The sequence below is a fragment of the Bos grunniens genome, chromosome 20, assembly GCF_055505025.1.
Source record: "Bos grunniens cultivar Pamir isolate PY7600 chromosome 20, Bosgru_T2T1.0, whole genome shotgun sequence".
NCBI classification, from domain to species: domain Eukaryota; kingdom Metazoa; phylum Chordata; class Mammalia; order Artiodactyla; family Bovidae; genus Bos; species Bos grunniens.
Window position 1 is genome coordinate 13,286,497 of NC_141184.1, and position 15,971 is coordinate 13,302,467.

Here is a 15,971-nt window from a genome sequence, read left to right on the forward strand (position 1 = left end):
GTTCCTGAGACGAGGGTCTGCATCCCAGCAGTAGCTGCCCGCATCCTAGCGGAGCACACAGAGGCTCTCCGCCGCTCCGGCTCGGGAATCCAGAAAGGCGCGGAGGCCCCGCCCACTCCCCCAGTCCCGCCCACCTGGCCCCCGCCCCCGGACGCGGCGCGGCCTCCCATTGGCGCTCCGGCGCGTCCGTCGAACCCCTGGGGTGCCCGGGGGCGTGAGCGCAGAGTGCGTTCCCCGCCCCGCGCCTCCAGCGCCCACCAGCCTGCGGCCGGGGAGCGAGCCGCGGGCGCCGGCGGGCGGCCGCCGCGTCCGTCAGACCCAGCGGGCGAGGCTCCGCGCCCGTCGGCAGCGCGCGGCCGGCATGGCGGCGCGGAAGAGCCCCGCGCCGGAGCGGGAGCGGCCTCGCAACCACGCCTCAGGTGGGCCCGGGCCCTCAGGGACGCGCTCTCCTGGTTGGCGCAGCCTTTGGCGTCGGGAGGCCCGGGACCGGCGGTCCGAAGGGTGGGGAGTCCCAGGGGGTGCGGAGGGGAACCGGCTTCAGGGTTGGGGCGGGCGTCGGGGGTGGGGCGCATCTCTGTCAGGAGCTGCCCCCCCGGGAGGCAGGGCTGGTGCGGGTCTCGAGGCGGCAAGCGACCCGCTGAGGCGGCGCTGGCCAGTTCCCGGACAGAGAGCGCGGGCTCTATCTGGGGTGCGGTGTGACGGGGTTTGGCGGGGGCGCACTGGCGCCGACGAGCGGCGGCGTCCCCTCCGAGCTCGCTCTCTCTCTGGGTCGTTGTCGGAGGGAAGTGGACGAGTTTCGCGCTTTGCCGGCAGAGGATGTGGTCCACACCTTCGCGGCAGTCGAGACCCGATGAGCGAACGGAGAAAACTCCCGGTTTTTGAAACAAAAACAAACCCAAAAAATGTCACCGGGGGCAGATCGCCAGGGTCTCCGCCCTCGCCGGATGAGGGGAGGGGGTTGTTTGAGCCTTTGAGCCCCAAGTTTGAGGAAGGGGAGCTGCCTCTCACCTTGGAGCACGTTCCCGTTTGCGTGTTTCTCTGGAAGCCACCCCAGGGGTGAGAACCCACCCATCGGTGCATTTGGGGAGAGCGCGCGCCTGTTACAGCGTCGATGGAAAATTGTTAGGACAGTTTCTTAATTGGGGGTTCTTGGTCCGTGCAGGAACTTTTACTTCACACAGCAGACTGTTGGGTGTGTTGGGAAAACAGCAGGGTTCTCAGTTAGGACAGGAGTTCTAGACATCATTCCGCCCAGGACCGTGTGCCTAGACGTCTACCATTCCGGACTTCTGGATCCTGGTCCCTAAAAACGAAGGCACGCGGCTAAGCTGATCCATCAAGCCCCTCTCAGTCAAGACTTCTGGTGACTGACGTGCCTCCCACTCCCAAAAGTTTGGAGAACGATCTCATTTTTCAACTTTTCTGCACCTTGGATTGTTATAGAATTAGCCCAATATTTCCTGTGGGTGTATTCATCTGAACTTTTTATTATGTGATTTTTCTTCCCTTCTCTGTGGCTTATTTTGGCAGAGAGAGCAAAGATGGAAGTGGAGGTAGGGGTACAGCTGGAAAAAGCTAGCTGGGGAGGCGGAAAGATGTCTTACTCTGGGCTTAATGGAGTTGCCAGGAATTTTCCCTGCCAACGCACCAAGTTCAGGGTGTGCCAGCGCTATGAGCGCAAAGAGAATTCTTTCCTCGGCCCCAGCCCATGGAGACTGCAGTCCGTGTGTCAGTGGAAGAGTGTGATTCAAAGACCAGGTTATGGAAAACTTTCTTCAAAACATAACCTCCACGGACTTAAGAGCATACTTTCCCTTCTTTGCTGGTCATGTTTGGGGGTGTGGGGGTGGGGAATGGGGGATGGACAAAGTTTTAAAACCAGTTGCCAATGCTAGGGTGGAGACAGGTATTTTTTTGTTTTGTTTTCAATTTTTTTAGCTACCCTTAAGACTTTTGGTAAGAGACCAAGATTCACTTTTGAGATAATAGTGAATGTTAACAAGTATCATTTGCCGGTAATAAAACAGACAACAGCAGAAGAAAACCCACTGAACAGACAGGGATGGAAGGAGTTTTTTGGTAGCCATTTTAACTATTTCTTTTTAAGTATTTGGATACTGAGAATCATGAACTAAACATGCATGGTATTATGGGAAAGACACTGTCAGCAGCAGAATATTAGACCAGGAAGAGGCACCATGGGTCATTTGCAGAAGATGGGAAGAAGCAGGGAAGTGCGACTAAGCTCACCAGTCCCAGCGTTGCCCCGGGGTCTGATGTTTGAGGAAGGGCTGTGTGCCTGCCACTCCATGGGGCTCCTCTAGCTTCTGGCAACCATGCAAGGTATTTAACTTCCTGTTGGTTCGGTCACTGCTGGGGTTTCTTGCTGAGGCCCATCTCCATTTGTTTAGTACCAAGAATTGGGGATAAATGAGTGTTCAACCGTGTACTCAGGAGCCACAGGGCTCCCTGTGGCGCCTGGGAGTTGACCTGGGGGACACAAATGTCTGGTGTGGGAAGGGGTGGGGCCCAAACGCCAAGTCCCCTCACTCCAGCTCCACATAAACAACCTGTGTTTCTTTACTTGTTTTATATGCTGTTCTGGGTAATATTTTGTTTGGGGAAAAGAGTTTAGAGATAATGGTAATGGCTAATATGTTTGAGTGCTGCTTGTGTCTTTCTTATGTATAAAGAGCCTAGAACCACTGGCCCTAATAAGCCCTCAAAGGTTAGCTGCTATTCTTATAGTGATTATTATACTAGAAGGTAGCTGTTATTTTTATCCCCATTTTATGAAACTGTGTCCCACATAAACTTGTAGATGCCCCCACTTTCCCATTTAACTAACTTTCCTGTTAATTAAAATGTGTATTCCTCAATATCATGGATTCTTTTATTCCAGAGCCATTTAGGGATGACCTACTTTATGTTTGAAGCAGGTGTTTTCTGACCTGCCCTATGCAGCCTCTGGCCTGGTCCCTGGGGTCTTCACAGGTACCACCCTGGGCAGGCAGGTGAGTTTTCCTGGGGAGCGTCTCTGTGTTTCACTCGAGAGGGCAAATCAGAAGAGCTGGCAGCCTGACGGCAGGTGGAGGCTGAGGGTGGTAAGGCACGCCCAGCCGCTCCTAGCGGACTGCAGAGGAGAGCTGAGAACCAGCAGCCTGTCCCACTGCCTGTGCCTTCAAGGCCTTTGCTTTCAGGAGCGGAACCACACACAGGGGACCCTGGGAGGGACCGTGGTGGCAGGGAGCAGAGGAGTGATTGGCTCCCGTGCTCTGTGAGCTGCTTGTGACCTTGAAGAGAAAGGTTTCCCTTCCTTAAAAAAACAGTCTGAAGGCTGAGGAAGAAGAAAACAAACAGTGCAATTGAAAACACATGCCCACACCAGAAGCCCACGACAGAATGCTTAAAATTTTGCAAGTAGCCCACAGCCACTATTTATGTCGGCTTGTTTGTGTCCCACTTTTATTCTTCTACTCTTCCGTGTCTCTGTGTGTGTGTGTGTGTGTTAGTCACTCAGTCGTGTCCGACTTTGTGACCCCATGGACTGCAGCCCGCCAGGCTCCTCTGTCCATGGAATTCTCCAGACAAGAATACTGGAGTGGGTTGCCATTTCCTTCTCCAGTGGGAAATTTAGTAGTAGTTTAGTTGCTAAGTCGTGTCCGACTCTTGCGACCCCACAGACTGTAGCCTGTCAGGTTCTGCTGTCCATGGAATTCTCCAGGTAAGAATACTGGAGTGGGTTGCCATTTCCTTCTCCATTTGTGTCTGTGAGATGGACTAAATACCAAATAAGAGGTAAACTATGGTACCATGTGTTTTAGCTGAGTAGAAACTCTCTTGATTGGCACAATTGCTGAATTTGAAAGTGACATTTTTTCCCTGGCTCCTGTGAGTGGGTGGGTGCAGTCTCCAGCCCGCAGGCTGTCCCTGCCACAGTAGCAGTGGGTATGGTGCTGGACTTGGAGACACTGCTCATGGAGAGTGTTATGTAATCTTTACAACCACCACCCTGTGACGCCCAGGATGGTCACAGAATTTCCTCAGAGTTTCCAGCTAGTAAGTGGTGGCTAGGATTCAAACTGGGCAGCCTGGCCCCTCCCACAACAGATTCTTAACTATCCGCCTGCTTCTGTCTCCTGAAACAGTCAGACTAATACCTGGGCGCGCTCTGGTTTCCGAGGCTTGTTGTTGTTGCTCTGTTGCTAAGTCACTTCCAACTCTTTGCGACCCCATGGGCTGCAACATGCCAGGCTTCCCGGTCCTTCACTGTCTCCCAGAGTTTGCTCAAACTCATGTCCATTGAGCCCATGATCCCATCCAACCATCTCATCCTCTGTTGTCCCTTTTCCTCCTGCTCTCAATCTTTCCCAGCATCAGGGACTTTTCCAGTGAGTTGGCTCTTTGCACGAAGTGACCAAAATATTGCAGCTTCAACTTCAGCATCAGTCCTTCCAATGAACATTCAGGACTGATTTCCTTTAGGATTAACTGGTTTGATCTCCTTGCTGTCCAAGGAAGTCTCAAGAGTCTTCTCCAGCGCCATATTTTGAAAGCATCAATTCTTCAGCACTCAGCCTTCTTTATGGTCCAAGTCTTATATCCATACATAACTACTGGAAAAACCATAGCTTCCAAGGTTACCTCATCACAGTTAAGTTGTTCTAAAGTAAAGTTGGGTTATCGTTTTCATACCATTGTTGTTTAAGGGAACTCTGTGTTCCTCTGTGTACGGAAGAAGATTATGAAAAAGTCACCATTATCGAGCTAAAACTTCCTACACGTGTGTTTCTTTATACACAGCTTTGAAGTCTCTATGTACCTTTTAAAGGAGTTAATGGAGTGTTTGACCTTTCTCTCCTGTCCCCTTGAATCCTCTGGTAAATGTTCAGTTACTTAGGACAATCTGTTCTCGAAACAGAGGCTGTATATACATTTATTGATTTGTAATTAATTTAATGGAAAAACTTTTAAATGTCACTTTACCTTAAGTCAACAGGAAAAATTTTTGTGTGTGTACTCATTTTTCCAGTGACCTTTTATACGAGTCACATTCTATTTTTCTACTTTTTCATTTAATCGAGCCAGAAAAGACAGGTGGCGTCATGTTTAAAATAAGAGGATAATAAAACGTTTATGTTCATTTCTAGAAGACTGAGGACCATTGTCTGTTAGTACTGTTGCTGGGATTCCCAGGTAATAAACAACAATCCCAGAAATAGCACGTAAAACGCTATGCTCAATAAAATTCTGAATTAAGAATTTAATAGTAAGTCTTATTGTTGATTTAATGAGGTGACTCTGACTTTAAGTGTATGTGGAATTGTTAGATGCATAGTCATTTAAAACACCTTATTAGTGCTTTCTCTGCTTATCCTGTAACTGATTTTTTTTTTTAACCTGGGTCATTTTTTTAAAAGTGTTTATTGAATTTGTTACAATATTGCTTCTGTTTTACCTTTCAGTTTTTTGGTGGTGAGGCATATGGGATCCTAGCTCCCGGACCAGGAATCCAACCTGTATCCCCTGTGTTGGAAGGTGAAGTCTTAACCACTGGCCGCCAGGGAAGTCCCTTGTTGCTTATTTTTTATTGAATATTAGGGTTAGTCTTCCTACGGGCTTCCCAGGTGGCGCTAGTGGTAAAGAATCCGCCTGCCAATGCAGCAGATATAAGAGACAAGGGTTGATCCCTGGGTCAGGAAGATCCTCGGGAAAAGGGCACGGCAACTCATTCTAGTATTCTCTCCTGGAGAATCCCATAGACAGAGGAGCCTGGTGGGCTACAGTCCATGGGGTCACAAAGAGTTGAACACAACTGAAGTGACTTAGCAGCACACACAGTCTTCCAGAAGATGGAGAAATAACATAATTGGAAGTCAGTTTCTCAGGAGAGTCCTCTGCCAATTCAGAGAGAAGCAGAATCCCAGCCCCTCTTCCAAGCACCAGTAGCTGCCCGGATACTTGGGTTTGGCCTCCTGGGTGGGGTTTCAGTGCCTGCAGCCCCCAGGTCCTTCAGGAGCCTTCCCAGCCTGGCCTGGCCCCGGCCTGCAGGGCTCGGGCACCCCAGGTGGACTCTGTGCCTTGGGCTCTTCCTCAAAGGTCAAGGTGGACATCAGATGTCAAGCCCAGGTGGCTGGAAGGGACCCAACACACTGGGGTTCTCAGTCTCGGGCATATCGGACAGGCTGTCCTGGAGGCCCTGCCCTGATTGCAGGGGGTGGGGTTGGGGTTGGGCAAGAGCCCCAACCATTTTTGTAAATCTTGTTAACTGTGAATCAAATACAGCTGTCTTTTTCTCTTGAAAGGAAGCGAGCCACGCATCCTGCCTTCTCGTGTGCCCCTTACAATGGACCAGCACTCCTGTTCCCACCACGCCTTATGGACACAGGCCATGTCCCCAGGGGCTCAGGAGGGGAGGAGGGCGGGGACACAGGCTGTGAACCACTTGTAAAACCTGCCTCTAAGCCAGGGCAGAGAGGGTTCCCCAGAACGTTTGATCTCTCAGGTTGAAGAGAAGTGAACTGAACTTCTTCCAGGTCTTAGAGTAACACCAGGCACACTGTGGATATATTTCCTGACCTGTGATTGGTTGTTGAGTCGCCAAGTTGTGTCCGACCGACTCTTGCGACCCCATGGACTGTAGCCCACCAGGCTCCTCTGTCCGTGGGATTCTCTAGGCAAGAATACTGGAGTGGGTCTCCAGGGGCTCTTTCTCACCCAGGAATCAAACCCAGGTCTCCTGCCTTGAGGTAGATTCTTTATCGACTGAGCTATGAGGGAATCCCATAGAAAGGTCTCAACTATTTTTTTCTTTGGTAAGTTATTTTTTGTTTTAATTTGGCTGCGCTGGGTCTTAGTTGCAGCCCCTGGGATCTTCAGTCTTCGCTGCGGCATGCAGGATCTTTAGTTATGGCGGGCGAGGTCTTTCAGGGGCAGCATTCGAACCCTTCCTTGTAGCGTGTGAGGTCTAGTTCCCTGACCAGTGCTCAAACCCGGACCCCCTGCCTCGGGACCGTGGAGGCTCAGCCACTGGACCACCAGGGTGGAGGTCCCAGGAGGGCCTCAGCTTTGCTGTGAGAGCTCTGAAGTGCCAGGAAACCTGGGTGCTCTGTGTCCTCCAGATTGGCTGCCAGGAAAGGTGAGAGGACAGGGGAAGTGGGAGAGAGGGCCAGGCAGCGTGCTGAGGATCCTCAGTCAGCATCCAGGTGTGAAGGGCTGCTGGCACTGACATCATCAGGCCGGATCAGCTATGTCTCATTCTACTTGTCGCTTGACCGGGACTGCCTGGCATCTTGAAATGCAAATGTAGCCAATGGAATTATTCATATCCATGTGGCGTCCCTCAGTTTTTGCACTTGAAGCCCTGAGAGACTCGACTCTATTGATTCCTTCCTCTGAAATCTGAAGTAGAGAGAAAAATCACTCGACCTGAGAGCGAGTTTATTAGATGGGTTCATCCCTCTGTTTTGTTCCCTAAACATTGGTTAAACCCCCTTTGGGGTTCTCAGCCAACTGTCATAACAAGGACTAGTACAGACACCGCTTATACACCTACCTAGTACTGCCCTCGGAGAAGGCAATGGCACCCCACTCTGGTACTCTTGCCTAGAAAATCCCACGGACGGAGGAGCCTAGTGGGCTGCAGTCCATGGGGTCGCTAGGAGTCGGACATGACTGAGGGACTTCACTTTCACTTTTCACTTTCATGCATTGGAGAAGGAAATGGCAACCCACGCCAGTGTTCTTGCCTGGAGAATCCCAGGGACGGGGGAGCCTGGTGGGTTGCCGTCTATCGGGTCGCACAGGGTCGGACACGACTGAAGCGACTTAGCAGCAGCAGCAGCGGTACTGCCCTGTTCCTCGTGCTTTGATATTTCAGCGTCCTCTCCCACATAGGCCTCACTGATGCATTCACAGTTTGGGCCCATCACGTGTGCAGCTGCAGACCCCTCACGCCTGCCCCAGGCTCCTCAAGCTTCCTCTTTTGTTTCTTGCTGTCCTTGAGAAACTGGTCGCCTCCATGGATGCCTTTGTGGGAAAGGCTGTGTGCTCTCAGGTCAACGTGTGATACCTGCAGACCTGCGTACGGGCATCTCGGGGCAGAGTCTGTGCTGGCATTTGTCAAGGGCTCGTGTGTCTTCTGTCCCCGCTCAGGGCATCTTGCCTGTGGTGCAAGTTTTGAGTGATGTTTTGAGTCTTTTTTTTTTGTTTAAATAGTGAAAACTTATATATTTGGAATTAGCCAGCTGGACTCAGTTTAGATGATCCAATCTTGTTGGCAGTATCCAAAGTGTCACAGTCAGGAGCAAGTCGACACAGGCCTTCTTCTGTCCATCAGGCCTGGTCTGGGTGTTGACCTTAGCCACGTCAGTGTCGCAGCCTGTCGAACTGGGTGCTTGTTGGCCCTGATATCCACAGCGAACACGTGGGTTGTTGTCGTCTGCTTTCTTCACGACTGACTTGGTGGTGAAGAGGGAATTTGATGATGGCCTAGTGGTCAAATTTGTTTCTCCTAGGAGCACTCTCTTGAGGATATTTGGGCTGCCTCCTGAGCTGCAGTGTTCTGGGCCGCCAGAACGCGGGTGACATCCGAGTCTTCTTTATCCTCTGGCTGTGGATGCCTCTCAACACGCTTTCTTGGCCTCCAAGCCTTTGCTTTGGCTTCGGCTTTGGGAGAGGTAGGGACTGCCTGCTTCACTCTCAGTGCCACCTTTCATGAATTAAAAAAAAAACAAACTCAAGTCTAGTTTAACTTCAGTTGTTTCACAGCTTCTTAAAATCCTGTGCCTTGTACCAGCACATGACAATTCCGCCATGTCTTTATTCTGAGGAGCTGCATATCTAGCCAAAGTCAAGATTCTGTTTCTGTGGAAGAAGAGCGAACAGTCCTGGGGTCGGCTGGCAGTCTGTCCTGGAGACACATGGACTGGATTCTGACTCCATTGATTCATTTTATTTATTCCATAAATATTTAGGAACTGTCTACTGTGTTTCTAGGGACCAAGAAAGCAGAGTGAAAACAGAAACAATCCCAGTCCTTAAGACATGTACCTACACACAGAGACAGACCCTAATCAAACACAAACACAGTTGTGTAAACTGTGATGAGTGCCATGAAGAGGATGCCGTGTGCTGTGAGAGAGCGGAGCCCGGGGCTGGGATGGGTAGGAGAAGCTTGACCCTGGGGTGACCTCTGAGCCGAGAATGGAGAGTGAGTAGAGTGAAGAGCATCCCAGAGAGAGACGAGTGCATCCCAACGGCAGGCACGGAGGCAGGGTTGAGCGCTGATGGAGACGCTGAGGGCAGCCAGTCACCTTGGAGCAAAGAGATCTGAAGAGGCAAGGGAACAGGGAGGAATCAGGGTCAGACCCGGCGGGCCCGGAGGTTGGGAGAGCATCCACCCCGGCTTCCCTGGGACCGTGGGTGTCCTTGGATGAGGAACTCTCAGTGCTGAAACTGAGGAGGTCCCGGGCAAGCCAGAAGGAGTGGGTCACCCTCCCTGGAGGTTATTAATATACAGTTGGTCATTAATATACATTAATATACAGTTGGGCTCCTTTAATATTAATTACAGCAAAATTCCTTTTTCGGTTGGCGTAGCTCCCAGCCTTGGAAAAACAGCCACTGACTGATAAAAGTAGCTCCTTGCCTTGGCCAGAGGGAAAGAGGTACAAAGCACGGGGGGCTCTTAAACTTGTTGGATGACATGACCAGGGAGACTTTTTTATCTGTGCAGTTTCCCCTAAGGGTAATTTTGGAGATTAACTGGCAGGTGGTGATATATTGAGCTAACAGAAATAGGCAAGAATGGAGGAAGCCCTGACCACAAAGCAGTGTTTCTCAGCACCAATGATGCATTGGAACCATCTGGGAATTAAAAAAAAAAAAAGGCGCTGGGACCCCAGCCAGTAAATCAGAGTCTCCACAGGTAGGGCCAGGGCCAGTGTGATTCCCTGCTCCATGGCAGCACCTCTGAGGCTTCGGTGAACACGTGATTTACTGGGACTATTGTAGATCACAGATTCTGCCTCCATGGGGCCCGACCATTGTATTTCTGAATGCCCAGGTGATAAGGATGTTGCTGGTCAATAGACTTTGTGTTGTTCATTTGCAAAGTCGTGTCCAACTCTTGGTGACCGCATGGACTGCAGCACGCCAGCCTCCCCTGTCCTTCACCAGCTCCTGGAGCTTGCTCAAACTCATGTCCATTGAATCAGTGATCCCATCCAAGCATCTTATACCCTGCCATCCCCTCTCCTCCTGCCTTCTATTTTTCCTAGCATCAGGGTCTTTTCCAATAAGTTGGCTCTTTGCATCACGTGACCAAAGTATTGGAGCTACAGCATTAGTCCTTCCAATGAGTATTCAGGGTTGATTTCCTTTAGGGTTGACTGGTTGGATCTCCTTGCAGTCCAGGGGACTCTCAAGAGTCTTCTCCAACCCCACAGTTCAAAAGCATCAATTCTTTGGCACTCAGCCTTCTTTATGGTCCCACTCTCGCATCCATACATGACTGCTGGAAAAACCATAGCTTTGACTACATGGACCTTTGTCGGCAGACTTTGAGAACGATGTTCTATAATGTTTGATGGGTTTGTTTTGATGCCTCTGCTTTCTTTTTAGGAGAGCAGATCTGAGAGACCATGTTAGGGTAGAAGGTCCTTGAGAGACAAGAGGGGGAGGACAGGGAGGCCCCCACCCTGGGCTCCTGTCACTCACGGGCCCAGCCCAACTTCTCAGTCGGTTCCGGTGGTGCTTGGGGTCACGTGGTGAGGCCAGTTCCTGGTTCCAGGAGAGCCAGCTCTCGGAGGCTTCTGGCTGGGATGGTGCAATAAGCGATGCCTCATTGCCTTCTCACTTGTTTAGAGGCCTCTCTAGCTGACCCCACTGGCTGCCAGAATGTGGGTCTTTTCAACAACTAAGAAAAGCCCAAAAGATTTTTTAAAAATGACACATCCATTGTGAAAAAAAAAATCAAAAAACACACACCACCAACTTCAGACTGGAAAATGGTGTTGGAGAAGGGAAGCCAATTAGAAAGATTAGTACTCATTAGTGACAGAGGCCAGATGATTCTGAGGAATGGAAAAATCATTGCAGGGTGAAAGTGGCTCGTCTCAGAGTGTCCTTTTATTTCTCCCTGGGTCATGTGTTCATGAATGATCTGTGTTGGGATGTGGACGACAAGCTTGATCTTTAAAGGTCTAAGAGTTGAGAGGGGGACAGAGCACCGCAGAAGCCGTGGCGGGTGGAAGCAGTGAGCCGAGTCCCGTGATGTGAAGTTTTTCGGGGATGCATGCCAGCTCCTGGGGCTCGAAGAGCTTGCCCTGTGAACTTACCAAAAGGTGGACATGGGAGTCAGGGTTGTTTGTTTTTGTTTTTTTTTAACGTCAGCTGGGTAGTAAAATCTTATGTCTTAGGTGGTGTGGCCAGGTGGGTTTGCGGGCGGTGTGTGGGTGTGCTCACCCCTCAGAGGTCAGGCCTCCCCCCCAGAGAGCCGGCCTCCCCCCAGGCCTCTCTCTGCAGGCAGGCAGTAGTGGGTTGAGCTGAGCGGAGAGTCTGAACACCTGCTGTCAGATAGTCTCCCGCCTTCAAGAAAGAGCAAGGGGAGAGGGGTGGAGGCCAGTACCAGACCACAGGCTGCATTAATGCGAATGGATCATTGAGACTGAGTCTGGTCAACCACAGCTCATGGGTCACTCAGTTTTTCTGTGGCTTGCAACCTATAAAAGCTCTTTACATTTTTTTTTTTAATAGGGGGGAAATAATCAAAAAAGGAATCCTTTTTCCTGACATGTGAAACTTACATGAAATTCAGATTTCAGCATCCCTAAGAAAGTTTTCTTGGGACACCGCCCTGCTGTGTATTGTCCGATGGCTGCTTCCACTCTTCCAGGGGCCGACGTGAGCGGGTGGGACGGAGGCCAGATGGCCGGCAGTGCCTGGAATCTTCCCTCTCCAGCCCTGCACGGAAAGCTTGCTGACTCCGCTGGAGAGCGAAGCAGTGGTCACGTGGTTGATGGCTCCCCTGCTTGTGTCACACCCAGGACAGTGTGTTCCAGCCCATGGTCACACTTTAAGTTGGGGTGGGTCCCCAGAAGGGTCACAGGGATGATGAAGAGGCCTCCCCCCGCCCTGCCAACCCACACCAAACCATGTCAAGTGAGGCCTCATGGGGAGAACTGTCTGAGCCAGAAGAGGAAAAGGCACTGTGGGAACCACAGCTGCCTTTAGAGTTTGTGCTTGTTAACTGTTTTGAATTCTTGGAAGAGACGTACTCAGGGAAGGCGGTTGTGTAGTTAATTCAAGGGGCACTGACCTTGAGTCAGAACATGTGGGTTCAAGTTCATGCTTCTGCTTGCTTTCTCCGGGCTTCAAAGATGGAGCGCACGTGTGCACCAGTGGCCAGGTCCACAGGGAATTAAGGCTCAGCTGTCACCTCAGAGGGGCTTTCTGGCCTGTAGGGGACACAGTCATGAATACACTGAACTGGAACCCGCCTGCCGTGTGGACGGCATTGGCGGGGGGTGGGGTCGGGGAGTACCAGGGGAGGGATTTGTCCTGCCGAGGGGGTGGTGTGACTCGGGCCTCGGAGAACAAGTAGAATTCCAGCCCCTCCAGCCCAGAACATCCTGTGTCCCTGTGAAATGGTCACTAATCTGAGAGGCTGTCATGTGGAAGGGGACTTGGACGTGTTCCTCGTGACCCCAGGCAGTGATGACGCGCGTGGTGGTGACAGGTCTGGTCACGCCAGCCTCTTGCTTCCAACCCGGTGGGGGGCTTTCCTTGCTCTTCAGCATCAGTGTCTCCCCAGGGGATGCAGCCTTGCTGGCCCCCCTCAATTTCCCATCCAGGCTCTGGGTCCCAGCCCCGCCTCACGTCCTCAGGGGAGCCTCCCCCAGCTCGGGTCTGGGTCAGGTCCCTGTGTTACCCCGAGCAGTGTCCTCTGCACGGCCTTGGTCGTGCTGCAGACACACAAGGACGGTCTATCCAGGTGTGAATGGATGGAGGAACATCCAGTCTTTCTCGTTCACCGTCGTGGCATTGGTACCCGGCCTACAGAGCAACGTCATCTGTGGTTGTAGAATAGTGACACATCTGAGCGTTGGAGAAACACCCCAGAAGAGGAAACAGGCTCCCATCAGCGAGGGTGAGTCCCACCCCTAGAGGCATGGAGACACTGACGGTGACCACGTGGAGGGGCTCAGCCGACAGCTTACACAGACTCACGGCCTGTGTGCTGTGAGCCCACTCGGGGCTTCTTGTGTCTCATTACCACCCTCCCGCATCACTGTTGGTCTCCACTGTTGGGGAGACTCTTGGGGATGACTCATCTGAGGTTCTGCAGCTAGAAAATGACAGAATAAAGACTGGGTCCTAGGCTTATTCTGCCAGCCTGCTGTCTCCACCGGGGCCGGGCGAGGGCGCCAGCCTGGTGGGGTGCCGAAACTAGAGTTCTGGGATCCCTGGAGCCTAGCCCACCTACTGCTTCTGTGTTTTTGTAGTTGAGTGGGTTTTAAGCCGCCTCCAGAAGGTTAGAACATTCAAGTGATAGTTGGCATTGAATACGCCTAATGATGTGCCCAGTACATAAAGATACTGAGCTATGATGTTATTAAAAATGTGGTATATTGTCACCTTGCTCATTTAACTTATATGCAGAGCACATCATGAGAAACCCTGGGCTGAAAGAAGCACAAGCTGGAATCAAGATTGCCGGGAGAAATATCAAGAACCTCAGATATGCAGATGACAGAAAGTGAGGAACTAAAAAGCCTCTTGATCAAAGTGAAAGAGAAGGGTGGAAAAGTTGGCTTAAAGCTCAACATTCAGAAAACTAAGATCATGGCATCTGGTCCCATCACTTCATGGGAAATAGATGGGGAAACAGTGGAAACGGTGTTATGTCAGATTTTATTTTGGGGGGCTCCAAAATCACCGCAGATGGTGATTGCAGCCATGAAATTAAAAGATGCTTACTCCTTGTAAGGAAAGTTATGACCAACCTAGATAGCATTTTCAAAAGCAGAGACATTACTTTGCCAACAAAGGTCCATCTAGTCAAGGCTATGGTTTTTCCAGTGGTCATGTATGGATGTGCGAGTTGGACTGTGAAGAAAGCTGAGCACTGAAAAATTGATGCTTTTAAACTGTGGTTTTGGAGGACTCTTGAGAGTCCCTCCAGTCCATTCTAAAGGAGATCAGTCCTGAATATTCATTGGAAGGACTGATGCTGAAGCTGAAACTCCAATACTTTGGCCACCTCATGCAAAGAGTTGACTCATTGGAAAAGACTCTGATGCTGGGAGGGATTGGGGGCAGGAGGAGAAGGGGATGACAGAGGATGAGATGGCTGGATGGCATCACTGACTCGATGGACATGAGTTTGGGTGAACTCCGGGAGTTGATGATGGACAGGGAGGCCTGGCGTGCTGCAATTCATGGGGTCGCAAAGAGTTGGACACAACTGAGCGACTGAACTGAACAGTCCTCTTGGTATTGGCAAGGAGCGTTTCCTGCTGCATTTGTTGAACTCTGGGTTGGCAGGAAGGAGCCTGGGGTAGACGTGCGAAGTCCTGTGGGATATGGACTGTGCACCTAGCATGAAGTCAGTTGTCTCACAGGGCTACAGTCCTGTGACTTATTGGTCACGACTTTCAAGATAAAAAGCTTGCGCTTTGGTGGTTCTCTTCCTCAGTGATACTGATCTTGTCGTCGTTGGTTATAGAACTTTACTAAGTGGAAGACTTGTTTCTTAAGCAGGATTAATGCCTGAAATCCAAAAGTGTAGAAAGTCTTTGGACCTCACCATTTCCAAGATTTGTGAAGAGGATATTTGTTCTATCTTCCCCCATAACTGACACAGAAACAACCAAATAACCTGTGGTTTTGCATGAGCCTGAGGCCGTGCTGGTTGTTACAAACCCAGGCTGTCACCCCGCTGTGCTGACGTTCTGAACATCTCCAGCAGTCTTCTAGGGCTCCAGACTATTCAGAAACCTTGATGACCTAACAAGATTTGTTCTGTGTGTTTATCATTCTGTTTCCACATAGCTTCATTTATTCCTTTGGACAAACAAACCACATTTTGCTTTATGTCTCAGAACTTAGCTCTGAGAGAGGCGACCCACCAGGGCAGACAGCATGAGGACTCTGTTATTCTGAGTCCTGGTGGGGACCTGACACCAGGATGTATAAGCTGGGGGCCTAGACAAACTGACAAGTAACCTTTCCCAGCAGCAGAGCATCGTGCCACTGGACCCTGAACTCCCTGGAGCCAGAGACTGTGTCTTTTCACTTCACTGCCTGCCAGTCCAGCTCCCAGCCCAGGGTGGGAAGTAGAATAAGCAAGGGATGAGGGGCAGGAGAGGGGGACTTCTGGGGCCCCTCCCTGTCCACTGAACCACGTGGCCTCAGTTGACTCCTCTCTACAGCACCCTCACCCCTCCACCCGCCCTGCTACAGAGAGCCTGCAGGGATGTCCTGGGGCGGGGGGCCTTTCCTACCCCCTCTCCCTGGTTGCTTCCTAATCTATCAGTCTCTCTTGGCCAATCTCCTGCTAATTAACCAGAATATGGCCTTGAAGCTGATAGAAATAGCTGTTGTTATTTTTTAAGTTTAAAAGTATTTTTGACCTTGAAGTTTCAGGGCTTTTAAAAATTATTTTTATTGGGGTATCAGTTCAGTTCAGTCGCTCAGTCGTGTCCAACTCTTTGCAACCCAAATGGACAGCAGCACGCCAGGCCTCCCTGTCCATCACCAACTCCCGGAACGTACTCAAATTCATGTCCATCGAGTCGGTGATGCCATCCAATCATCTCATCCTCTGTCATCCCCTTCTCCTCCTGCCCTCAATCTTTCCCAGCATCAGGGTCTTTTCTAGTGAGTCCATTCTTCACATCAGGTGGCCAAAGGATTGGAGCTTCAGCTTCAACATCAGTCCTTCCAATGAATGTTCAGGACTTATTTCC

At 50.9% G+C, this 15,971-nt stretch overlaps 1 protein-coding gene across 2 annotated transcripts in view; it reads left to right on the plus strand.

Moving 5' to 3' along the window:
• Positions 1 to 259: 259 nt before the first annotated feature.
• Positions 260 to 15,971, plus strand: part of OTULINL (OTU deubiquitinase with linear linkage specificity like) — a 29,926-nt gene continuing 14,214 nt past the window's right edge. The window contains exon 1 of one of the 2 annotated variants that reach the window (XM_086361246.1): positions 260 to 419. In XM_086361246.1, coding sequence (XP_086217372.1) covers positions 362 to 419 — 58 coding nt within the window. In that variant the 5' untranslated portion in view covers positions 260 to 361. Of the gene's footprint in view, positions 420 to 2,321; positions 2,344 to 15,971 lie in introns of those variants that run through there. The other variant, XM_086361247.1, reaches the window with a different exon arrangement.